Source organism: Anomaloglossus baeobatrachus, chromosome 11, assembly GCF_048569485.1.
Source record: "Anomaloglossus baeobatrachus isolate aAnoBae1 chromosome 11, aAnoBae1.hap1, whole genome shotgun sequence".
Taxonomy (NCBI): Eukaryota; Metazoa; Chordata; class Amphibia; order Anura; family Aromobatidae; genus Anomaloglossus; species Anomaloglossus baeobatrachus.
Genome location: NC_134363.1, coordinates 180,739,724 through 180,767,231, shown reverse-complemented (window position 1 = coordinate 180,767,231; position 27,508 = coordinate 180,739,724). Strand labels below are relative to the sequence as shown.

Below are 27,508 nucleotides of genomic sequence, written 5' to 3'. Positions count from 1 at the left end.
CCCTGCTTGAATAGTTTTTAGGGGATTCTAACAGAAACCCCAACATAACACTGGTCAGAGACTATTCATGTGAACCTAGCCTTAAGGCCCCTATACACATTAGACCAATGGCACCCAAGCCCGAGATATTGACAGTCTAATGTGAATGAGGGTCCATGGCGGATGATGATTGTTGGGGGAGTTAAGGATACAGCAAGTCGCGTTTCAGACGGTCGATCATTTTCTGCTCTAGAAATAAGCCATCGACAGAAATGTCCGGCAGCGGCTCCATCATAAAGACACAGGAGCTCCCGAGGATGGGACCATCCGCAAAATATGTCAGCTAAATGAGCGGCTATGGGGGGCTTCAGATAGACATTTTTGATGAAAAATATAATCTACAGTCTATCCTTATATAAAGTATCTTGTACCTAGGTCTCATCCATCTGTCTCACTTTTGTCCATTATCAATCTATAGCTCATAACGGTTTAATGTCTGATATCTATACATCTGAAAAAGATAAAGATACTATAGATATAATGGAAATAAAAGAAGCTCAATTCATCCAAACGTGGCCATTTTCACCTCTCCATTACTATTTCTCAGTCTTATGTTCTATCCATCCCTCCATCTATTATCCATCCCCCTATCCATCCCTCCATCCACCTATCCGTCCCTCCATCCCCCTATCCGTCCCTCCATCCACCTATCCGTCCCTCCATCCCCCTATCCGTCCCTCCATCCCCCTATCCGTCCCTCCATCCACCTATCCGTCCCTCCATCCACCTATCCGTCCCTCCATCCCCCTATCCGTCCCTCCATCCACCTATCCGTGCCTCCATCCACCTATCCGTCCCTCCATCCCCCTATCCGTCCCTCCATCCCCCTATCCGTCCCTCCATCCCCCTATCCGTCCCTCCATCCCCCTATCCGTCCCTCCATCCCCCTATCCGTCCCTCCATCCACCTATCCGTCCCTCCATCCACCTATCCGTCCCTCCATCCACCTATCCGTCCCTCCATCCACCTATCCGTCCCTCCATCCACCTATCCGTCCCTCCATCCACCTATCCGTCCCTCCATCCACCTATCCATCCCTCCATCCACCCATCCATCCCTCCATCTATCTTTCCATCCTGCCCTCTATCTATCTATCTATCTATCTATCTACCTACCTATCCATCCCTCCCTCCATCTACCTATGTCTCCATCCATCTATCCCACCATCTATCATTCCATCCCTCCATCCATCCATCTTTCCATCCCACCATCTATCATTCCATCCCTCCATCCATCTTTCCATCCCTCCATCCATCTTTCCATCCCTCCATCTATAGATTTGTCTAAAAAAAGATTTTTATAATATCATTCCTGCACATACGTGTAATAGAAAAGATACATGGAAGCTTTCATTTGTCGGTCACTCTTTGTACCCGTGATATTGGGGTGATTTTGGGCTTCCCTGCGCCCCTCGTCCTCCCCTGCAGAGCCCCCCAGTGCACAGGTGTGAGTAGATGGCTGCGGTGCTGGACTGTGATTGTTCCGGGGCAGCGTCTCGGTGACATCTTGTAGCTGCGGTGAGTTTTCCTGGAGATGCTGATGCTCCGCGGCCCCCGTCTCCGGATACCCAAGTTTAATTATCTTCTGTGACGTGGCCACATTTGGGTTTGAGGAAGGGTATAAGAAGCAGAGCATCTTCATCCTCAGCTCACTCCTGCATCTTCCTTGCTCTCCGTTGCATCGTGTCCAGATCTGAAGATGCTGCTCCTGGGCTCTGCGGGGACCATGCTCGTGCTGCTCGTCTGGGGGGCCCGGGGTCTCTCGCAACCATCTGACAACAGAATGAGACTAGGTCACAATCAGGTGAGTGATGGAACAAGGTCACAGCCAAAGCCGCCCTTCACTCCACTTACTCATCCGGAAAATGGCTAAATTAAATTCCCACGACCAATAGACTCCATTAACCCTTTCAATCAGGATTCTTCATCAGGGCTCTCGTGAGTTTATGAAGACTAATAATTCTTTGACACTTTGCAGTCGGGGTGATCCCACAATGTTCTTATAGCAGGGCAAGTATAAAAATTAACTTTTTTTAGGAAGATTTGTCTCATTCGACAAATGCAGAAAAATTCCTCGAAAGGAACAGGTTGTCCTTGAGATCACCAACTACCTGCAAACTTTTGTAGCTAACATTTATCTGTATTTTTCAGATGTATGTAGAAAATGTATGTTACATAATTACTAGTGATGAGCGGGCACTACCATGCTCAGGTGCTCAGTACTGGTAACTAGTGATGAGCGGGCACTACCATGCTCAGGTGCTCAGTACTCGTAACTAGTGATGAGTGGACACTACCATGCTCAGGTGCTCAGTTCTCGTAACTAGTGATGAGCGGGCACTACCATGCTCAGGTGCTCAGTACTGGTAACTAGTGATGAGCGGGCACTACCATGCTCGGGTGCTCTGTACTGGTAACTAGTGATGAGCGGGCACTACCATGCTCGGGTGCTCAGTACTCGTAACTAGTGATGAGCGGACACTACCATGCTCAGGTGCTCAGTTCTCGTAACTAGTGATGAGCGGGCACTACCATGCTCAGGTGCTCAGTACTGGTAACTAGTGATGAGCGGACACTACCATGCTCGGGTGCTCAGTACTGGTAACTAGTGATGAGCGGGCACTACCATGCTCAGGTGCTCAGTACTGGTAACTAGTGATGAGTGGGCACTACCATGCTCGGGTGCTCAGTAATGGTAACTAGTGATGAGCGGACACTACCATGCTCGGGTGCTCAGTACTGGTAACTAGTGATGAGCGGGCACTACCATGCTCAGGTGCTCAGTACTGGTAACTAGTGATGAGCGGACACTACCATGCTCGGGTGCTCAGTAATGGTAACTAGTGATGAGCGGACACTACCATGCTCGGGTGCTCAGTACTGGTAACTAGTGATGAGCGGGCACTACCATGCTCAGGTGCTCAGTACTGGTAACTAGTGATGAGCGGGCACTACCATGCTCGGGTGCTCAGTACTGGTAACTAGTGATGAGCGGGCACTACCATGCTCAGGTGCTCAGTACTGGTAACTAGTGATGAGCGGGCACTACCATGCTCAGGTGCTCAGTTCTCGTAACTAGTGATGAGCGGGCACTACCATGCTCGGGGTGCTCAGTACTCGTAACTAGTGATGAGCGGGCACTAACATGCTCAGGTGCTCTGTACTCGTAACTAGTGATGAGCGGGCACTACCATGCTCGGGTGCTCAGTACTGGTAACTAGTGATGAGCGGGCACTACCATGCTCGGGTGCTCAGTACTGGTAACTAGTGATGAGCGGGCACTACCATGCTCAGGTGCTCAGTTCTCGTAATTAGTGATGAGCGGGCACTACCATGCTCGGGGTGCTCAGTACTCGTAACTAGTGATGAGCGGGCACTAACATGCTCGGGTGCTCAGTACTCGTATCTAGTGATGAGCGGGCACTAACATGCTCAGGTGCTCTAACCTTGTAACTAGTGATGAGTGGGCACTACCATGCTCGGGTGCTCAGTACTCGTAACTAGTGATGAGTGGGCACTACCATGTTCGGGTGCTCAGTACTGGTAACTAGTGATGAGCCGGCACTACCATGCTCAGGTGCTCAGTACTGGTAACTAGTGATGAGCGGGCACTACCATGCTCAGGTGCTCAGTACTAGTAACTAGTGATGAGCCGGCACTACCATGCTCGGGTGCTCAGTACTGGTAACTAGTGATGAGTGGGCACTACCATGCTCAGGTGTTCAGTACTAGTAACTAGTGATGAGCCGGCACTACCATGCTCAGGTGCTCAGTACTGGTAACTAGTGATGAGTGGGCACTACCATGCTCAGGTGCTCAGTACTGGTAACTAGTGATGAGCGGGCACTACCATGCTCAGGTGCTCAGTACTGGTAACTAGTGATGAGCGGGCACTACCATGCTCAGGTGTTCAGTACTGGTAACTAGTGATGAGCCGGCACTACCATGCTCAGGTGCTCAGTACTGGTAACTAGTGATGAGCGGGCACTACCATGCTCAGGTGCTCAGTACTAGTAACTAGTGATGAGCCGGCACTACCATGCTGGGGTGCTCAGTACTGGTAACTAGTGATGAGCGGGCACTACCATGCTCGGGTGCTCAGTACTGGTAACTAGTGATGAGTGAGCACTACCATGCTCAGGTGCTCAGTACTGGTAACTAGTGATGAGCGGGCACGACCATGCTCGGGTGCTCAGTACTAGTAACTAGTGATGAGCGGGCACTACCATGCTCAGGTGCTCAGTACTGGAAACTAGTGATGAGCGGGCACTACCATGCTCGGGTGCTCAGTACTGGTAACTAGTGATGAGCGGGCACTACCATGCTCAGGTGCTCAGTACTGGTAACTAGTGATGAGTGGGCACTACCATGCTCGGGTGCTCAGTACTGGTAACTAGTGATGAGCGGGCACTACCATGCTCGGGTGCTCAGTACTAGTAACTAGTGATGAGTGGGCACTACCATGTTCAGGTGCTCAGTACTGGTAACTAGTGATGAGTGGGCACTACCATGCTCAGGTGCTCAGTACTGGTAACTAGTGATGAGCGGGCACTACCATGCTCAGGTGCTCAGTACTGGTAACTAGTGATGAGCGGGCACTAACCAGGCTCGGGTGCTCAGTACTGGTAACTAGTGATGAGCGGGCACTACCATGCTCAGGTGCTCAGTACTGGTAACTAGTGATGAGTGGGCACTACCATGCTCAGGTGCTCAGTACTGGTAACTAGTGATGAGCGGGCACTACCATGCTCGGGTGCTCAGTACTGGTAACTAGTGATGAGCGGGCACTACCATGCTCGGGTGCTCAGTACTGGTAACTAGTGATGAGCGGGCACTACCATGCTCAGGTGCTCAGTACTGGTAACTAGTGATGAGTGGGCACTACCATGCTCAGGTGCTCAGTACTGGTAACTAGTGATGAGTGGGCACTACCATGCTCTGGTGCTCAGTACTGGTAACTAGTGATGAGCGGGCACTACCATGCTCAGGTGCTCAGTACTGGTAACTAGTGATGAGCGGGCACTACCATGCTTGAGTGCTCAGTAATGGTAACTAGTGATGAGCGGGCACTACCATGCTCGGGTGCGCAGTACTAGTAACTAGTGATGAGCGGGCACTACCATGCTCGGGTGCTCAGTACTGGTAACTAGTGATGAGCGGGCACTACCATGCTCGGGTGCTCAGTACTGGTAACTAGTGATGAGCGGGCACTACCATGCTCAGTACTGGTAACTAGTGATGAGTGGGCACTACCATGCTCAGGTGCTCAGTACTGGTAACTAGTGATGAGTGAGCACTACCATGCTCGGGTGCTCAGTACTCGTAACTAGTGATGAGCGGGCACTACCATGCTCGGGTGCTCAGTACTGGTAACTAGTGATGAGCGGGCACTACCATGCTCAGGTGCTCAGTACTGGTAACTAGTGATGAGCGGGCACTACCATGCTCGAGTGCTCAGTAATGGTAACTAGTGATGAGCGGGCACTACCATGCTCGGGTGCGCAGTACTAGTAACTAGTGATGAGCGGGCACTACCATGCTCGGGTGCTCAGTACTGGTAACTAGTGATGAGCGGGCACTACCATGCTCGGGTGCTTGGTACTGGTAACTAGTGATGAGCGGGCACTACCATGCTCGGGTGCTCAGTACTGGTAACTAGTGATGAGTGGGCACTACCATGCTCGGGTGCTCTGTACTGGTAACTAGTGATGAGCGGGCACTACCATGCTAGGGTGCTCAGTACTGGTAACTAGTGATGAGTGGGCACTACCATGCTCGGGTGCTCTGTACTGGTAACTAGTGATGAGCGGGCACTACCATGCTCGGGTGCTCTGTACTGGTAACTAGTGATGAGCGGGCACTACCATGCTCGGGTGCTCTGTACTGGTAACTAGTGATGAGCGGGCACGACCATGCTCGGGTGCTCAGTACTAGTAACTAGTGATGAGCGGGCACTACCATGCTCAGGTGCTCAGTACTGGAAACTAGTGATGAGCGGGCACTACCATGCTCGGGTGCTCAGTACTGGTAACTAGTGATGAGCGGGCACTACCATGCTCAGGTGCTCAGTACTGGTAACTAGTGATGAGTGGGCACTACCATGCTCGGGTGCTCAGTACTGGTAACTAGTGATGAGCGGGCACTACCATGCTCGGGTGCTCAGTACTAGTAACTAGTGATGAGTGGGCACTACCATGTTCAGGTGCTCAGTACTGGTAACTAGTGATGAGTGGGCACTACCATGCTCAGGTGCTCAGTACTGGTAACTAGTGATGAGCGGGCACTACCATGCTCAGGTGCTCAGTACTGGTAACTAGTGATGAGCGGGCACTACCATGCTCGGGTGCTCAGTACTGGTAACTAGTGATGAGCGGGCACTACCATGCTCAGGTGCTCAGTACTGGTAACTAGTGATGAGTGGGCACTACCATGCTCAGGTGCTCAGTACTGGTAACTAGTGATGAGTGAGCACTACCATGCTCGGGTGCTCAGTACTCGTAACTAGTGATGAGCGGGCACTACCATGCTCGGGTGCTCAGTACTGGTAACTAGTGATGAGCGGGCACTACCATGCTCGGGTGCTCAGTACTGGTAACTAGTGATGAGCGGGCACTACCATGCTCAGGTGCTCAGTACTGGTAACTAGTGATGAGTGGGCACTACCATGCTCAGGTGCTCAGTACTGGTAACTAGTGATGAGTGGGCACTACCATGCTCTGGTGCTCAGTACTGGTAACTAGTGATGAGCGGGCACTACCATGCTCAGGTGCTCAGTACTGGTAACTAGTGATGAGCGGGCACTACCATGCTCGAGTGCTCAGTAATGGTAACTAGTGATGAGCGGGCACTACCATGCTCGGGTGCGCAGTACTAGTAACTAGTGATGAGCGGGCACTACCATGCTCGGGTGCTCAGTACTGGTAACTAGTGATGAGCGGGCACTACCATGCTCGGGTGCTCAGTACTGGTAACTAGTGATGAGCGGGCACTACCATGCTCAGTACTGGTAACTAGTGATGAGTGGGCACTACCATGCTCAGGTGCTCAGTACTGGTAACTAGTGATGAGTGAGCACTACCATGCTCGGGTGCTCAGTACTCGTAACTAGTGATGAGCGGGCACTACCATGCTCGGGTGCTCAGTACTGGTAACTAGTGATGAGCGGGCACTACCATGCTCAGGTGCTCAGTACTGGTAACTAGTGATGAGCGGGCACTACCATGCTCGAGTGCTCAGTAATGGTAACTAGTGATGAGCGGGCACTACCATGCTCGGGTGCGCAGTACTAGTAACTAGTGATGAGCGGGCACTACCATGCTCGGGTGCTCAGTACTGGTAACTAGTGATGAGCGGGCACTACCATGCTCGGGTGCTTGGTACTGGTAACTAGTGATGAGCGGGCACTACCATGCTCGGGTGCTCAGTACTGGTAACTAGTGATGAGTGGGCACTACCATGCTCGGGTGCTCTGTACTGGTAACTAGTGATGAGCGGGCACTACCATGCTAGGGTGCTCAGTACTGGTAACTAGTGATGAGTGGGCACTACCATGCTCGGGTGCTCTGTACTGGTAACTAGTGATGAGCGGGCACTACCATGCTCGGGTGCTCTGTACTGGTAACTAGTGATGAGCGGGCACTACCATGCTCGGGTGCTTGGTACTCCTAACAAGCATTTTGATGCTTGGATGGGCTTGACTCGATTACTGAGTATAATGGAAGTAAATAGAAAACTTGAGCATTTTTACTTAAGATCTTCCCGAAAATGCTCGAGGTCCCCATTCACCTCCATTATGCTTGGGAGATGGAATAAGAACCTAGTGTCCGAAACGTGTCTCTGTCACAGAATCTGGAGATGACTTTTAATGAACTTTTAGTATGATATAATACATTTTGGACTTTTATACCTACACCTACGTTCCGGACCTCGTTGCTGGATGACTTCCCTTTTTCGTTTAGTCCATTATGCTTGGGTATTCGAGTCGAGCCCGTCCAATTGCTCATTACAAAGATTGAGCACCCGAGCATGGTAGTGCCCGCTCATCACTAGTTACCAGTACTGAGCACCTGAGCATGGTAGTGCCCACTCATCACTAGTTACGAGTACTGAGCACCCGAGCATGGTAGTGCCCACTCATCACTAGTTACCAGTACAGAGCACCCGAGCATGGTAGTGCCCACTCATCACTAGTTACCAGTACTGAGCACCCGAGCATGGTAGTGCCCGCTCATCACTAGTTACCAGTACTGAGCACCTGAGCATGGTAGAGCCCGCTCATCACTAGTTACCAGTACTGATCACCTGAGCATGGTAGTGCCCGCTCATCACTAGTTACCAGTACTGAGCACCTGAGCATGGTAGTGCCCACTCATCACTAGTTACCAGTACTGAGCACCCGAGCATGGTAGTGCCCGCTCATCACTAGTTACCAGTACTGAGCACCCGAGCATGGTAGTGCCCGCTCATCACTAGTTACCAGTACTGAGCACCCGAGCATGGTAGTGCCCGCTCATCACTAGTTACCAGTACTGAGCACCCGAGCATGGTAGTGCCCGCTCATCACTAGTTACCAGTACTGAGCACCCAAACATGGTAGTGCCCGCTCATCACTAGCTACAAGTACTGAGCACCCGAGCATGGTAGTGCCCGCTCATCACTAGTTGCCAGTACTGAGCACCTGAGCATGGTAGTGCCCGCTCATCACTAGTTACCAGTACTGAGCACCCGAGCATGGTAGAGCCCGCTCATCACTAGTTACCAGTACTGAGCACCCGAACATGGTAGTGCCCGCTCATCACTAGTTACCAGTACTGAGCACCCGAGCATGGTAGTGCCCGCTCATCACTAGTTACCAGTACTGAGCACTCGAGCATGGTAGAGCCCGCTCATCACTAGTTACCAGTACTGAGCACCTGAGCATGGTAGTGCCCGCTCATCACTAGTTACCAGTACTGAGCACCTGAGCATGGTAGTGCCCGCTCATCACTAGTTACCAGTACTGAGCACCTGAGCATGGTAGTGCCCGCTCATTACTAGTTACCAGTACAGAGCACCTGAGCATGGTAGTGCCCGCTCATCACTAGTTACAAGTACTGAGCACCCGAGCATGGTAGTGCCCGCTCATCACTAGTTACGAGTACTGAGCACCCGAGCATGGTAGTGCCCACTCATCACTAGTTACAAGTACTGAGCACCTGAGCATGGTAGTGCCCACTCATCACTAGTTATGAGTACTGAGCACCCGAGCATGGTAGTGCCCGCTCATCACTAGTTACCAGTACTGAGCACCTGAGCATGGTAGTGCCCGCTCATCACTAGTTATGAGTACTGAGCACCCGAGCATGGTAGTGCCCGCTCATCACTAGTTACGAGTACTGAGCACCCGAGCATGGTAGTGCCCGCTCATCACTAGTTACCAGTACTGAGCCCCCGAGCATGGTAGTGCCCGCTCATCACTAGTTACGAGTACTGAGCACCTGAGCATGGTAGTGCCCGCTCATCACTAGTTACGAGTACTGAGCACCTGAGCATAGTAGTGCCCGCTCATCACTAGTTACGAGTACTGAGCACCCGAGCATGGTAGTGCCCGCTCATCACTAGTTACGAGTACTGAGCACCCGAGCATGGTAGTGCCCGCTCATCACTAGTTACCAGTACTGAGCACCCGAGCATGGTAGTGCCCGCTCATCACTAGTTACCAGTACAGAGCACCCGAGCATGGTAGTGCCCGCTCATCACTAGTTACCAGTACAGAGCACCCGAGCATGGTAGTGCCCGCTCATCACTAGTTACGAGTACCGAGCACCCGAGCATGGTAGTGCCCGCTCATCAATAATAATTACAGATATACCTTTATGTATTGGCCAGAACTGGGTCTAAGGCGGGCTTTGCACACTACGACATCGCAGGTGCGATGTCGGTGGGGTCATGTCGAAAGTGACGCACTTCTGGCATCGTATGCGACATCGTAGTGTGTAAATCCTAGATGATACGATTAACGAGCGCAAAAGCGTCGTAATCGTATCATCGGTGCAGCGTTGGCGAATTCCATAATTACGCTGATGCGACGGTCTGATGTTGTTCCTTGTTCCTGCGGCTGCACACATCGCTGTGTGTGAAGTCACAGGAGCGAGGAACATCTCCTACCGGCGTCACCGCGGCTCCCGTCGGATATGCGGAAGGAAGAAGGTGGGCGGGATGTTTACATCCCGCTCATCTCCGCCCCTCCGCTCCTATTGGCCGCCTGCCGTGTGACGTTGCAGTGACGCCGCACGACCCGCCCCGTTAATAAGGAGGCGGTTCGCCGGTCAGAGCGACGTCGCACGGTAGGTGAGTGCATGTGAAGCTGCCGTAGCGATAATGTTCGACGGGGGCGGGGAGTATCGCGCTCGGCATCGTAGCATCGGCTTGCGATGTCGTAGTGTGCAAAGTACCCCTTAGTCTCAAACTCAGGTCAACTATATGTGCCATCCTGAGGACTGAATTAGGATACTTCCGCCCTTATGTCTTCTATATCCCTTTATCTACTATCGTTATCATGGACATCTCGGATCCAGGACTGAACCCCCTTTAGGGTTCACCAGAAACATCAAATGTTGAGTCTTTTTGACAGAGGAGCAGGAGACCAATAATGGGGAACTCTGATGACTGCTGAAGAGATAGGGGTGCAGAGACAAAGCTATATGGGGTACAGAGGTAGCGGTCGTATCCGGTGCCTGGAAGGGGGTCCAAAGGTCCTATAGGCACATAAGAGCCTGGTTATCAAAAATGGCACATGGTAAGTTTGGGTTACAGATTTTACATTGACACCCACCATAGATAACTTTAGGGCTAGGTTGGGGGTTAGAGTTCAGTGGAGACCATCTTCCATCACTTTTCAGAGGATTTCCCTTTAACCCCTTATTCCTTACAAGATCTAGTACAGATTATTAACAACTCAGTCTGCACATCATTAATCGTCCCTATCCTCAGTCCATACACAATGACAGAACCAATCAATGGGATCATTTGCAGATGATTAGATTTTCCCTGTGACATTAAGGACAAATCTGTGACCAGAAAGTGATGAATGAATTGGTTATGATAGAAATAAATGGAAATCTCCAACCTGAAAAAGGGAAATAGATGCTGTAAGGTAAAGGAGGTCAGTATAGAGTCATATTTCCCTGGAAGGCTGGGTGACAGGCATGTGCCCTGCTCCTATACGCAGCCTAATTAATCCATGCGGTCCCTCACAAGTCTGGAAAAAGGGGATGAACACCTTCCAATAAACCCCCAAAAAGCTTTTGAAATTTGCCAAGAATTCATTGTAAATGAATGGAGAGAGCCACGCATGGACGGACACATCCTGAGACAGTGCCATGGTGATGAACCCCACTCTTGAGCCACAACTATCAGATGTTTATGGCATATTCTATGGGAACAGGTTTCATATAAGAATACCCTTTTAATATCAGTTATAGTGATCTGCACCTAGTTTTTCTACAAACCGCCTTAAGGGGGTGTGCACTGTAGTATTTGGATTTAGTTTGAAGAGTAAATATCTGGAAACGGCTTTGGAAATTGCATCAGCATCCCTAAAATTAGGACTGATCCCTATGTATCTGCTATCGCTGTGCATTTGAAGTGGGGAAAGGGTTGTTTCTCTTCCAGGATAACCTATGCAATGCCCTCCTCCCTATAGCCATACAGAACACTGGAATAAAAAGGGAGGAGGAACGTGGCTCCTGCGTAAGGTGAACAAGTGCCAAATAATGATGTTGAGCTTGTGGCAGCAAAGAGAGGACCCCATTGGTTGATACTGGTATGACCCAGAGTCAAATATTATTGTTAATATTTCAAGTGTTAGGCAACTTGTGACATATTGCTGGTCAGTGGTTCAAACTGACCCCATTGCGGTACCATATATAAATATTGCTGGTTTGGGGTTCAAACTGACCACATTATGGTACCATATATAAATATTGTTGGTCAGGGGTTCAAACTGACCCCATTGCGGTACCATATATAAATATTGTTGGTCAGGGGTTCAAACTGACCCCATTGCAGTACCATATATAAATATTGCTGGTCAGGGGTTCAAACTGACCCCATTGCGGTACCATATATAAATATTGCTGGTTTGGGGTTCAAACTGACCCCATTGCGGTACCATATATAAATATTGCTGGTTTGGGGTTCAAACTGACCCCATTGCGGTACCATATATAAATATTGCTGGTTTGGGGTTCAAACTGACCCCATTGCGGTACCATATATAATGTGCTTAAAGGGAACCTGTCACCAGATTTGTCCTCCATTAACTGCAGCCACCAAAGGTAAGCTCTTATATACAGCATTCTAGAATACTGTGTATAAGTGGCCAGGCCATTGTGTATAACATAAAACAGTTTTTACACTCACCTGCGGTCCGATGGGTGTCGCTGATCTTGGTTCGATGCCTCCTATCTTCTCGTTATCATTGTCCTTCTCTGCTCCGTGTGGATAACGTGTCCAGTGTCATCAACACAGTGTCCTCCAGTGCACTTCTGCGCACCTCTCTTCCCTGCTGAGGTAAGCAAAAAGTATTGTAATGCGCAGGCAAAGGTCAAGGAACACCCACGCATGCGCACTACAATACTTTGGTCTTCCCTCAGCAGTGCAGTGGAAAGTGTGAGTGTGCAGGAGCGGAATTGAAGACACTGTGTGGATGAGGTAGGACGTGTCCTCCACAAGGAGCAGGGAAAGAGGACGACGATCAAGACAGGAGGTGCTTGACTGAGAGCAGCAATGCCCATCGGATCCAACCGCAGGTGAGTATAATAAAAGATGTTTTTTTATGTTATACAGAGTGGCCTGGGCTCTTATATACAGTATTCAAGAATGCTGTATATAAGGGCTGACTGATGGTGGCCGCAGCTTATAGGGGACAATTCTGGTGACAGGTTCCTTTGAATGGAAACCAATACTGAAAGGTGAAGGCAGACTAGAACGAGAATGCTCATCATGGTACGGCGTATGTTTTTCATCATCATGGGATGATTGTATGGTTCTATATATATATATATATATATATATATATATATATATAGTTTTTTTATTTTATGGGGGTGATGGGGAATTTAATGTGTAAGGACTGTTTTATGTATTTTTTTCTGATTATTTACAAATAATGATTCAACTGGAACACTCAGTTAAAAGATAGCTCTAGTGGATCATAGATAAGTGGATATCTACCTACAGAAGAAGCTGGCTGCAATGCAGATAAATACATTCATACCGATTGGTACAATGGAATGAAAATCCAAATCTTCTTTGGTCACATTGGGAATTATGGTCTGTTCCAAACACATATGCCTCTAATTTGACATCTATCGGCCATAAATGTTGTGGGATCAGTAACACTTCCCAAAGTACACCACTGCATTGCCACCTAGTGGCCAAACGTATTACACCACCAAAAATACAGTGCCACCTAGTGGAAACAAGTGTAATACCACCAAATATGCCATAGCTTTCCTATTTGCATTAGAGTATGATACCTATGACTGCTCCCCAATTCTCTATGGTGATATATGAAGGCTCGGTGCTGTGCACTGGGGTAATGGTGTATATAGTCTGATCACAAGCCGAGCTGCCTGCAGTCTATATATTCTCCCCGGTTTTCTCGATATCATTAGCCATCACATTCCCTTCTCATTATAAAGTGCTTAGTACTTGCAATGAGCCCCCTGGTAGGACAGTAATGGATGCTGCAGAGCGCTGTGAGTCATGTTGCTCCATCTCTGGGGTGATGCGGATAATTTGAGGTGCGGAGCATTAACAGCTGGTAGTGGATTAGCGCGTCTCGGAGGCGAGCCCGGTGTGCCGCTAATTGACTCCGGTTAATGTAAACCGCAACGTCGTGTTTATATTGTGAAATTGAGACCATTCTACAGACAAACAGCGACATCTGCTAATAACTGCTGCATAAAGCATCCAGATAACGAGATCTCCAGACGTCTCACACCCCCCGAGCCCAGAAACAGCAAGACCTGGTGTTCAAATGTCTGAAAGGGGGATCCGGGGTTTAGAGGATTAATACTCATATCATATCATCATCTAAAATTCTAAAACCTCTAGACTTTGCCTTTCAGCATTTCCAAATTATGATCTTGCTGTCAGTGAATGGAAACAGCCTGCTCACCATTACAAGGCAGCAAACGTATAAACAGCTGGTGAGCGGCTTTGGTGCACTCTTGCCAATCTTGATTGACATCTGCATTCAGTCTGTGGCTCTGCACACTGACACCGCAGGATCCCAGCCATGTTACGAGCTAGTGATGCGGGTACACACTGTCACTTGTCGGCAGCCACCATTCAGTACTGTACAGAAGAAAAGCCTGTGATTAGAGCGCACACTGACACTGCAGGATCCCAGCAATGTTCAATGTCAGTGTGCATGCTCATCATCGGTCACCATTCAGTACTGTAGAGTGTAGACAGGAGCCTATGATGACAGTGCACACTGACACTGCAGTGGACCAGCCGTGTTAAGTGTCAATGTGTGCGCTCAACGCTGGCCCCTGTCTGCAGCCACCATTCAGTACTGTACAGCAGAAAAGCCTGTGATTAGAGCGCACACTGACACTGCAGGATCCCAGCAATGTTCAGTGTCAGTGTGCATGCTCATCATCGGTCACCATTCAGTACTGTAGACAGGAGCCTATGATGACAGTGCACACTGACACTGCAGTGGACCAGCCGTGTTAAGTGTCAATGTGTGCGCTCAACGCTGGCCCCTGGCCGCAGCCACTATTCAGTACTGTACTGCAGACAGCGCACACTGACACTGCAGGATCCCAGTCATGTTCAGTGTCAGTGTGCGCTCTCATCGCTGGCCCCTGTCTGCGGCCACCATTATGCTGCAGACAGGAGCCTGATGAGAGCGCACACTGACAATGCATGATCCAAGCCATTTTTATTATCAGTTTACGTTATCATTACTGGCTCCTGTCTGCGGCCGCCATTCAGTATTATACTGTAGACAGGAGCCAGGGAGAAGTGAGCACCCTGACACTGAACACAGATGGCCTCCTGCAGTGTCAGAGTGCATGCTGATCAGTGCAGTAGTGAATGGTGGCTGCAGACAGGAGCCAGTGATGAGAGTGCACACTGACACTGCAGGAGCTCCTATGTGTTGAGGATAAGAATTAAGTAAACAAAAACACTTAATTCAGCCATTTCATAAACTCAAATATATAGTTTAGTTGATGTAACCAAACACATATTTATGAATGCTTTTGTTCCTTCCTGCAGGAGCTCCTATGTATTTTAATAAAAAGGAAATTACATGATACATAATTGCAAAATGTAGCAGTTTGTCCCTGAACATCTACAGCTCTGGTGACCACTTTGCTCCCTCAGTGGGGGTCGCAACGTAAAAGACTCCTCATCCATCTCTACGACAATAACTGTATATGCTATTCCTCTTTAAATCCCTTCACATTTAACATGAAGTTTAATCTGCAGGCATCCGGTTAAAGAGCAGGAGAAGCGGAGCAGATTTAGGTTTCAGTATAATCTGTAACTTATTAAATATGAGTATAGAATAAATAAATTCTTGAACATTCTGTAATTAGGAGTCCAGTGGGCGGGTCCTAGTCACTAATTGATTAGCTGTCCTATATCAACAGAAGTAACTGTCAATCACCAAGTAGCCCCGCCCACTGGACTACTAAGCACAGAAACAACACAGATTTAAATAAGCATGAAGTTCTTTGAAGGGGTTGTCTCCTTTAAATAAAAAAAAATACCATTCTATTCCCTGCCTATCGAGCATGGACCGTGATCGGCAAGTGACCGCTGCAGCCAGTCAGTTGTCTGACAAAATAAAAAAGATTTTTGCAGCGGCACAGACAGCACTGCACCCAGGGAGGGTAAGTAAAGCTCAAGTTTGTGTTTTGTTAAAAGTTATCTGAGCCTATGGGAACATCTTTTTTTTAAAGGACAATACATTTAAATGTAGGAGAAAATCCTATCCGTTTTGCCAGATCAGATCTCATACTTTGCACTGACGAGGGACAACCATCCCGAAACACCGTGTCTGCAAATTGAGGTTCTGATCTGGCATAAATCTAAGTCATATGCAAAGGTTCGTTAAGGCTGCTTTCACACATCCGGCTTGAGCTGTGCGGCTCAATCCGGCTGTGCAAGCTATGCAACGGATGCGGTGAAAACACCGCATCCTTTGCATACGTTTTTCCCATGCGGCCCGTCCGTTTTTTGCCGCTTGCGGCATGCTACTGACTAAGCATGCGCAGTGGCAAAAACCGCATGCGGCGGCCGGATGCGGTTTTTGCCGCATTGCGCCGCGTCGGCCGGTTGCGGCAAGATCCGTTTTTTTTTGCCGCACGAAAAAAGTGCCAGGCAACGTTCCATCCGGCCGCCTCATCGGCTAAATCTGCCGCATGCGGCAAAAACCGGATGGAACGCAAGGCCATGCGGCACAATGCGGCACTAATTAAAGCCTATGCAGGAAAAACGCAACCGGTAGCAAAAAAAAACGGTTGCAATTTTCCTGCAAAGTGCCGGATTGTGCCGCATTGCAGAAACCGGAGGTGTGAAAGCAGCCTTAAGGGTCAATTTTAACTTTTAGGATTGCTACCTCCAATAGGTGGCGCTAGAGTTTGTCTCCTTCCTCCCTGAAGAGACAATTTGGAGAAAATGTAGAGATAGAACTGGATTCTTCCAGGATTGGACTGGTCTATGTTTGGTGCTTCCCATCAGAGGGTGATTTTATGCTGCATTAGCACTTGGCTGCTTTTGTCTAGAAATAGCGCCACCATTGCCCACAGGCTGTGTCTGGTATTGCAGCTCAGTCCCACTTATCTGCTGCAATACCAGATGCTCTATGGACTGGAGCGCCGCTGTTTCTCTAATCACTATATCTACATTTCGTCTCCTGTCCTAGGATCTGGGTAAAATCCAGGAAGATCTCCTGCTGAAGCTGCTCTCCGGTTGGACGGACAGCACGGAGAGTAATTCACTAGAAATGGAAAGAGCGGCCCCCGACAGCCTCGACTCCAAGCTGATCCCCTCCTTAAAGTTTCAGCGCCATGAGCGGAAAGCTCCCTGCAAAAACTTCTTCTGGAAGACGTTCACCCTGTGCTAGTGACCGGCTGCGGGGGGCGACCGGGTCTTTTTTTTTAATTGATAGATTGTGTGAGCGAAACAGGACTGTATATAACATTGCATTGTCTCTCTGTGGCCTCAGATTGTGGACTTCATATTAAACCAAACAAGTCGTCCAGCAATAAGAGCTTGTGTTGTCGTCTTTTGGAATATTTTTGAAATAAAAGAAGTAATAAAGTGATATTCAATGGTCAGCAAGAAACCGCTGCAGCCAATCAGCGACCAAAACTACTTGTACAGAATGTGATCACTGAGGCCACTGATTGGCTGCAGCGGTCATGTACCAGACACTTAGTAAAGTACTAGGAGTAGCACAGATGCATCAGACTGGATCGATTGTAGTAAGAAGAAGGGAAGTATTGTCTCTTTTAGATATGTTAAAATATTTGTAACTGTTTTGTTTTAAACGTTTGATGACCCTTTAATGTTAAAGGGGTGGTACAGAGATAGAAAAACATGAAACGGTCTATGGGTTGCGTCTGGTAGCTCAGCACTAATGAAGTGAATTGTGTTGAGTTGCAATACCACATATAACCTGTACACAGGCGTGGCGCTGTTTTTCTTTTTTCTTAAAAAACAAACAAAATTCACAACACAAAAGTAGCCTTTTTTTATATCCTGGAAAACCCCTTTAACACTAGAAGTCCCAGAGAGGGGTCATTTGACATTTTTACCATTGGAACCCTATGGAGCTCGAAATTCCTGGGACATCTAGTGTTAATAACACTTCACTAAATGATATAAACCTTGTGTTAGCAGAGAGTAGAAACCCCACAGTAACACAATGCAAAACGTGGCAGCGACATTCTGTAGTACCTGATATATACTATATGACATGACCGCTTATTGTGCAGATCCCGCCCGTTCTGCTCTTATTAACCAGAAATTCCCCAAATTATATCAGGAAATTGCCTAAAGGGAACCTGTCAGGTGTAATATGTGCCCAGGACCACGAGCAGTTCTGGGTGCATATTGCTAATCCCTGCCTAACCGTCCCTGTATCTAGTAAAATTGATAAAGGGATCCTTAGAAAAAGTATTTCTAAAGATCCTTTATGATATGCTAATGAGCACCGGGACTAGTCCCCTGGGCGTTACTTCCCTTACCTAATCAGCCTTTTTAGTATATGTAAGCACGCCCCTGTAGTCATGCTAAAACATGCTAATGAATGCGCAGCATCAGTGGATGGTCGCACTCTCCTCTCTGCCGCCATCGCGTCCGAGTCCTGATTTCGGCTCCGTGCGCATGACCCCGGACATCCAGTCGTGTGCACTATATGGGTTTGAAGCCAGGACGTGTACACCCTGCTTCATAGTGCAGAAGACAAACTCCGGGATCGTGAGACGAAGTCAGGACTCTGACACAATGGCAGCAGAGGGGTGAGCGCAATCATCCTGACGCTGCGCATTCATTAGCATGTTAGCACACCCACAGGGACGTACTTACATGCTAAGGGGGCCGACTAGCCAAGGGAACAAGCGCCCTTGTGACTAGTAGATGGCCTCATTAGCATATCATAAAGGATCTTTAGAAATAATTTTTCTAATGATCCCTTTATGTATATGCTACTAGTTGCTGGGACTGCTCTACTCGGCAGGGACTAGAAATATGCACCCAGAACCTCTGGTTCTGGGGGGGTCATATTGCACCTAATAGGTTGCCTTTAAAGTCTAATTCCAACTTAAAAATGACAAGTCACAAAAAAGTAAAACCTTCACCTGTTACTGGTGGGAATTTGCGTGATTATTATCTATGGGATCAGTGAAGATTCCCAGCGGCTGGACGGGGCGAGGAGTGACCCGAGATACTGGCGAGGCTACATGTGGAAAGAGCAAATGTAACTGATTGATATCAAGGGATAGCTCAGGCCAAAAAAATCTTTATATGAAATACAAAGCGATGCTCATGACATACCAGACCCCCTCGACTGGTAATAGTGGCCTTTTTCATGCAGTGGGATAGTGTCTGCTACACAACCCGCAGGTCCGGTAACCAGCTCTACCATAAATGAGCTAATGAGGTTGTCCACTACTTTTAGGCTACTTTCACACATCCAGTTTGAGCCCTGCGGCTCAATCCGGCTGTGAAAACTATGCAACGGATGCGGCGAAAACACCGCATCCTTTGCATAAGTTTTTACATGCGGCCCGCCCGGTTTTTTCCGGTTGCGGCATGCTACTGAGCATGCGCAGTGGAAAAAACCGTATGCGGCGACCGGATGCGGTTTTGTCCGCATCGCGCCGCATCCGGCCTCCATAGGTATGCATTGAAAAATGCGCCGCAGCGGCCGGATGCGGCGCGATGCGGTGTTTTTTGCCGGAGCAAAAAACGTTGCAGGGGACGTTCGATCCGGCCGCCGCATCGGCTAAATCTGCCGCATGCGGCCAAAACCGGACCGAACGCAAGCCCCTGCGGCACAATACGGCACTAATGTAAGTCTATGCAAAAAAAAACCGCCACCGGCGTTACAAAAGCCGGTGGCGGTTTTTCTGCAAAACGCCGTATTGTGCCGCAGAGCAAAAATCCGGATGTGTGAAAGCACCCTTACACTGATGGTTTAGGGCTGCTTCTCACTTGCGAGTTTCGGACACATGTTAGTGAATGATTCAGCTCTCATCTGCGATTTTTTTCTCAGTCCGAATCGGACTGAGAAAAAAATCGCAGCATGCTGCTTTTTTGCGAGTTTCTACTGCGAGTTTCTCCAATGCAAGTCTATGGGAGCGTGTAAAAAAAATCGGATGTCACGGGACGGCACTCACACCATCCTAGTGACATCCGATTTTCTAAATACATTTCTCGCATGTTTCCTAAAACACTGGAAACGAGCGATGTCTCCCAATGTCTGTCAATCACTATTCTCTGTCAGTCGGTCTCTCCCTCTCGGTCTCTATTCTCTTTCTGTCGGTCCGTCATTATCTCTGTCCCTCTCTCACAGTCTGTCGGTCATTTTCCCCTCCTCTCTCATACTCACCGTTCCCCGATCTCCGGCGCGGCGCTGCACGGCATTCACACTACTCCGGCGGCTTTTACTATTTTGAAAAAGCCGGCCGCTCATTAAACAATCTCGTATTCCCTGCTTTCCCCGCCCACAGGCGCCTATGATTGGTTGCAGTGAGACACGCCCCCACGCTGAGTGACAGGTGTCTCACTGCACCCAATCACAGCAGCCGGTGGGCGGGTCTATACTGTGCAGTGAAATAAATAAATAAATAATTTAAAAAAATGGCGTGCGGTCCCCCCCAATTTTAATACCAGCCAGATAAAGCCATACGGCTGAAGGCTGGTATTCTCAGGATGGGGAGCTCCACGTTATGGGGATCCCCCCAGCCTAACAATATCAGCCAGCAGCCGCCCAGAATTGCCGCATACATTATATGCGACAGTTCTGGGACTGTACCCGGCTCTTCCCGATTTGCCCTGGTGCGTTGGCAAATCGGGGTAATAAGGAGTTAATGGCAGCCCATAGCTGCCACTAAATCCTAGATTAATCATGTCAGGCGTCTATGAGACACCCTCCATGATTTATCTGTAAGTGACCGTAAATAAACACACACACATGAAAAAATCCTTTATTAGAAATAAAAAACACAAACACATTCCCTCATTACCAATTTAATAAGCACCAAAAAGCCCTCCATATCCAGCGTACTCCACGGACCTCCAGCGTCGCTTCCAGCATGAAGGTGACAGGAGCTGCAGAAGACACCGCCGCTCCGGTCACCTCCAAGCAGCAACTGAGGTGAGTAGCACGATCAGCTGAGCTGTCACTGAGGTTACCCGCTGTCACTGTTGGAGGATCCAGCGGTGGCCGCGATTAACCTCAGTGACAGCTCAGCTGATCGCGCTACTCACCTCAGTTGCTGCTTGGAGGTGACCGGAGCGGCGGTGTCTTCTGCAGCTCCTGTCACCTTCATGCTGGAAGCGACGCTGGAGGTCCGTGGAGTACGCCGGATATGGAGGGCTTTTTGGGGCTTATTAAATTGGTAATGAGGGAATGTGTTTGTGTTTTTTATTTCTAATAAAGGACTTTTTCATGTGTGTGTGTTTATTTACTGTAATTTACAGATTAATCATGGAGGGTGTCTCATAGACGCCTGACATGATTAATCTAGGATTTAGTGGCAGCTATGGGCTGCCATTAACTCCTTATTACCCCGATTTGCCAACGCACCAGGGCAAATCGGGAAGAGCCGGGTACAGTCCCAGAACTGTCGCATATAATGTATGCGGCAATTCTGGGCGGCTGCTGGCTGATATTGTTAGGCTGGGGGGATCCCCATAACGTGGAGCTCCCCATCCTGAGAATACCAGCCTTCAGCCGTATGGCTTTATCTGGCTGGTATTAAAATTGGGGGGGACCGCACGCCATTTTTTTAAATTATTTATTTATTTATTTCACTGCACAGTATAGACCCGCCCACCGGCTGCTGTGATTGGGTGCAGTGAGACACCTGTCACTCAGCGTGGGGGAGTGTCTCACTGCAACCAATCATAGGCGCCTGTGGGCGGGGAAAGCAGGGAATACGAGATTGTTTAATGGGCGGCCGGCTTTTTCAAAATAGTAAAAGCCGCCGGAGCAGTGTGAATGCCGTGCAGCGCGGCGCCGGGGATCGGTGAGTATGAGAGAGGGCTGCTAACTTCAGTCACTCAGGGGATTAGCGGTCACCGATGAGCCCTTCACTGGTGACCGCTAATCAGGACGCGGCACAGACAGAGCCGCAGCATGACTATGAAGTCGGGTTAAGTTCACCCGAGTTCATTCTGATTGTGCGGCTCTGTCTGTGTCTGCTGTAATCTGCCATTCAGCTCTGCTACATGGCTGTCTGTGTCTGCTGTCAGCGGCCATTCAGCTCTGCTACATGGCTGTCTGTGTCTGCTGTCAGCGGCCATGTAGCAGCGCTGAATGGCAGATGACATAGTAAAAAATACGCATTACACACGCATTACACACGCTAGTAAAATCATTAATTTATTCAGAAACAGCATCGCACTTGCGTTGCACTCGCACCTAACGTGAACTAAAATCAGCCGAGTTTTTTTCAGCCCAGTCAGACCGATTTTACTCGCATAGATGTGTTTCCACCCTTATACTTAGTCATCAATGTCTGATCATTTGGGGTTCGACACCCCGCAAATCAGCTGTTCTCGGTGCCGGTGGTGACAGCAAGAAATTCTGAGTTCCAGAGCGGCCCCGTGGTATGAAAGTGGCCAAAGCCAGGTACTGCAGCCTCCTATTGATTTGAATGGGTGGCGGATCTGTAGTACCTGGCTGTGGCCGCTACCGGAAGATGGCGCAGCTCCGGAATTGAGCATTTCTAGCTGCCTGCTTCCACCGCCGGCACCGAGAAAAGCTGATCAGCACAAGTGCTTTGGACCCCGGCTGATCAGATATTGATGACCTATCCTAAGATTTATCCATCAATGTAAAAGTTGTGGACAATCCCTTTAAGTAATATATTTCCTACTCAAATCTAAAAGTTTAGAGGTTTTGCACCAAGTCAAACCTTTTATTTTTTTAATTGAAAAAAGGGATTAGCCATTGTCCAGATATGATCTCCGTTTACAGGCCATGCACTAGTGGAGCTTCCAACAAACTAAGTGGTAGGCTGAAAAAAAACTTTTTTCTTCCCTTACTTTTTTTTTTTCTTAACCATTCCATAGAATAAATGATGGCCTGCTGATTGCACCGATCCCAGGAATGAGTTCTACAATAATGGCGGTCCAGCACGTGTACCTTGGCTCCATTTACTCTCTATGGGACGGATAGCCGAGCACCAGGAGTGGACGCCGATAGAAGTGGCCCCATGTGCAAAAACATTTTAAGGGTCCATTGCGGTCCAATAACTCATACAAGTTGGAGGTGGTAGTGACCCCTTATCTCTTAGCCACATGTTGCACAGATGTCCGCCCCTGCCGAGCGCTGTACTTGGGCAGTTACATAGTGTTTACGACAACGGCACCTCCATTCACACGTGGCTTTGCAGGACTGGAGAGGTCCCCAGCTAGTTACCACCTATACTGTGGATGGGTGATCAGTATCTAACGTGGCACAATCAGTCTATGGATGCAGAAATCCAGTTCATGTTAAATTACATCTTGTGCCGGGTCAGGAACAAGCTGCGAATCTGAGGCTTCTACAGACCAAGACCAAAGAAAACCTAAGAAAGTGTAGAGGGGAAATATTTGGTGGTGATGCGTCTCACCGAGAGGCTAAGCCTACTGTGCCCAGATTGGTGGTGGAGCACATAGATGACTGGGAGCACAAACCCTTCACCATGCAATCCATTACTGGAGGGGTGCTGACCAGGAACCCCCAATTATTTAGCATTTTATGACCATTTTGTGCCAGTCTCCGAGTGCATCGCTCCCACCAGCGACTTCATTCCACTTGCTCTAAGCTGAACCAACAAGCTGTGACTGTCGCTCATCACAGGGTCCGATGTCTAATGAGTCTTGATGGCCCTCGGGAAAAGCTGATGAGTCCCCCCCATCTCCCCCCTGCCTCCTCCAGTTATAGCTGTTAATTACCTTTCACAGTCAAAAGATGAAATGTCAGGAAAGACCAGCAGCAGAGCGTGAACGTGCACCTGTTATACGGAGAGGCGCGAGATATCATTTATTGTATCACCTTCATTCCAAAAAGAGAAATAACAGAAGAACTGACGAAGCCAGAGTGGGGTCTAGTGCCCCCGCAGCCCCAATTCTGGTCATGATGCAGCCAGAGTGGGGTCTAGTGTCCCCCGCAGCCCCAATTCTGGTCATGATGCAGCCAGAGTGGGGTCTAGTGTCCCCCGCAGCCTCAAATCTGGTCATGATGAAGCCAGAGTGGGGTCTAGTAGCCCCCGCAGCCCCAATTCTGGTCATGATGCAGCCAGAGTGGGGTCTAGTGTCCCCCGCAGCCTCAAATCTGGTCATGATGAAGCCAGAGTGGGGTCTAGTGTCCCCCGCAGCCCCCCGAATGTGGTCATTATGAAGCCAGAGTGGGGTCTAGTGTCCCTCGCAGCCCCAAATCTGGTCATGATGAAGCCAGAGTGGGGTCTAGTGTCCCCTGCAGCCCCAAGGGGTCTAGTGTCCCCCGCAGCCCCAAATGTGGTCATGATGAAGCCAGAGTGGGGTCTAGTGTCCCCTGCAGCCCCAAGGGGTCTAGTGTCCCCCGCAGCCCCAAATCTGGTCATGATGAAGCCAGAGTGGGGTCTAGTGCCCCCCACAGCCTCAAATCTGGTCATGATGAAGCCAGAGTGGGGTCTAGTGTCCCCCGCAGCCCCAAATCTGGTCATGATGAAGCCAGAGTGGGGTCTAGTGTCCCCCGCAGCCCCAAATCTGGTCATGATGAAGCCAGAGTGGGGTCTAGTGTCCCCCGCAGCCCCAAATCTGGTCATGATGAAGCCAGAGTAGGGTCTAGTGTCCCCTGCAGCCCCAAATCTGGTCATGATGAAGCCAGAGTGAGGTCTAGTGTCCCCCGCAGCCCCAAATCTGGTCATGATGAAGCCAGAGTGAGGTCTAGTGTCCCCCGCAGCCCCAAATCTGGTCATGATGAAGCCAGAGTGAGGTCTAGTGCCCCCCGCAGCCCCAAATCTGGTCATGATGAAGCCAGAGTGAGGTCTAGTGCCCCCCGCAGCCCCAAATCTGGTCATAATGAAGCCAGAGTGAGGTCTAGTGCCCCCCGCAGCCCCAAATCTGGTCATGATGAAGCCAGAGTGAGGTCTAGTGCCCCCCGCAGCCCCAAATCTGGTCATGATGAAGCCAGAGTGGGGTCTAGTGCCCCCCGCAGCCCCAAATCTGGTCATGATGAAGCCAGAGTGGGGTCTAGTGCCCCCGCAGCCCCAAATCTGGAGATGGGTATTAGAGCATATAACAGCAGTGATGAAGCCAGAGTGGGGTCTAGTGCCCCCCCGGAGCCCCAAATCTGGTCATGATGAAGCCAGAGTGGGGTCTAGTGCCCCCCGCAGCCCCAAATGTGGTCATGATGAAGCCAGAGTGGGGTCCAGTTCCCCACACAGCCCCAAATCTGAAGATAGGTATTAGAGCATATAGCAGCAGTGATGAAGCCGGAGTGGGGTCTAGTGCCCCCCGCAGCCACAAATCTGGCCATAGGTGTTGGGTACCTAACGACTTTTACTGGATGTAGCAGCAATCTGCGGAAAAAGTCCCTCAATACTGCCCACCAAAGAAAGAGGAGGTCAATGGGGGTCTATATTGCCCTATCAGATCCTATTGTTTTTTGAAGAGGGGCAGAAAATCCTCTTATCCATCCCAAGGGTCAAAATTTGACAATTGAATGGCAATGCGATTGAGACATCAGGTCTATGACGACACCAGTTACATCGACGCAGCTCTGGAAGTGAATGGAGGAAAAAGAAACAATAGATTTAGCATCGCAAAGAAAAAGAATAGGGCACAAAGATGTTCAACCGTCTTCCTGGCGTCTGATTAAAAGAAACAAGAAATTGGTACAAAATTCCTAATCTGACGTGTTGTGCGGATGTCAAATTTGCAGCGAGATTATTTATGTTGTGGAAGGTCAAAATCTGCAACAAAATCCAATTACAGCATTTGCTATGAATTCCCCACTGCAAATGGGTTAGTCCTGTAAAAAATAAATGTTTTTGAAAAGTTGTTTTTTTTAACAAAACCATAAAAATGAAAAATAAAAAAAAACAAAAACCTAAACTCCGATCACATGGAGATTTCATGGACACCTTGGCTTGATTCATGTGACCGCTGCAGCCGATCATAAGAAGCCAGGGTTTTGTACCGACACATTCAAAGTCCAAGAAGGAGAGTCTTGTGGATTCTTAAAGATTTGTGGCAGATTTATTTTTGCAGTAAATCCACTATATGTGAACAAACTCTATTTGACTTAAATCGTCGCTGTCATTTCAAGAAAATTTGCATGAACAAATATTATAAGTGAATATAAGAAACTTTGTGCTATATCTTATCAGGAAATCTCTACATTCTGTGCTTCTACTGAGCAGAATTCATTTCAGTCAGATGGTTTGGTGCGAGAAAACAGTCCCAGTTCATCATGTGGTCCCTTAGGAAAATGAATTGCTCACCTTTGGCCTAAAAGAACTGTTACTTATATAAACAAACTAACAATTAACACCGCACCATTTACTGTCTACTCAAGATAATCACCAGCATAAGCCTGTAGCAGTTGTATACACCAACATTTATCTTACTCCAGAGCTGTATTCACAGTTACACTGTACAGTGCTGCTATATAATGTCCTCCATGCTGCTGCTTCTGAACATGCCCTAGAGCTGAATTCACAGTTTGCTAATCAGTGGTGCGGTAAATGTCCTCAATGCTGCTTCTCAACATGCTCCAGAGCTGGATTCACAGCTACGTTGCTGTATTATGATCTCCATGCGGTTGCTACTTCTGAGCATGCTGCAAAGCTGGATGCAGAGGTATGCTGCATAGTGCTGCTGTATAATGTCCTCTATGCTACTGCTGCTTCGCAACATGCTTCAGAGCTGGATTCACAGTTATGCTTCTTCGTGCTGCTGCAAATGTCTTCTAAGTTGCTGCTGCTTTTGAACATGCTCCAGAGCTGGATTCACAGTTACACTGCTCTGTGGTGCTGTAAATGTCCTCCATGCTGCTTCTGAACATGCTCTAGAGCTGGCTTCACAGTTAAGCTGTTCAGTTCTGCTGTATTTCCTCCAAGCTGCTGCTAATGCGGTTTCTGAACATGCTCCAGAGCTGAATTAAGGGTTCCACTGCTCAGAGCTGCTGTAAATGTCCTCCATGCTGCTGCTGCTTCTGAACATTCTCCAGAGCTGGATTCACAGTTATGCTGCTCAGTTCTGCTGCAAATGTCCTCCAAGCTGCTGCTTCTGAACATGCTCCAGAGCTGGATTCACAGTTACGCTGCTTAGTGCTGCTGCTTCTGAACATGCTCTAGAGCTGGCTTCACAGTTAAGCTGTTCAGTGCTGCTGTATGTCCTCCAAGCTACTGCTGATGCGGTTTCTGAACATGCTCCAGAGCTGGATTCACAGTTACGCTGCTCAGTGCTGCTGTAAATGTCCTCCAAGCTGCTGCTTCTTCTGAACATGTACTGCACACAATTAAGAGAGCAGGAATCCCTCATGTCTGTGTGCTGTCTACGGGAGACATCATAGCGCCTAATCTCCACTCATCATTATTGCAGAGACTGCTGTATAATTTTAAGGAGAGTATAATTTTTACTCAAACACTGAATATTTTTAGATTATTTTCCATTACTCATGACCCATGTTTCTTCAATATTGTTTGGACCCTTTATAGCACAAGTTAACTCCACCAGAGGGGCTCTAATCTGCATTACAC

The 27,508-nt window shown here is 48.8% G+C and overlaps 1 protein-coding gene across 1 annotated transcript; it reads left to right on the top strand.

Moving 5' to 3' along the window:
* The first annotated feature begins 1,669 nt into the window (after positions 1-1,669).
* On the top strand, positions 1,670-17,314 carry CORT (cortistatin). The gene is made up of 2 exons (XM_075328990.1): positions 1,670-1,842; positions 16,969-17,314. Exons 1-2 carry the CDS (start codon positions 1,738-1,740, stop codon positions 17,167-17,169), a joined length of 306 nt encoding a protein of 101 aa, XP_075185105.1. The 5' UTR covers positions 1,670-1,737; the 3' UTR covers positions 17,170-17,314.
* Positions 17,315-27,508: the final 10,194 nt, after the last annotated feature.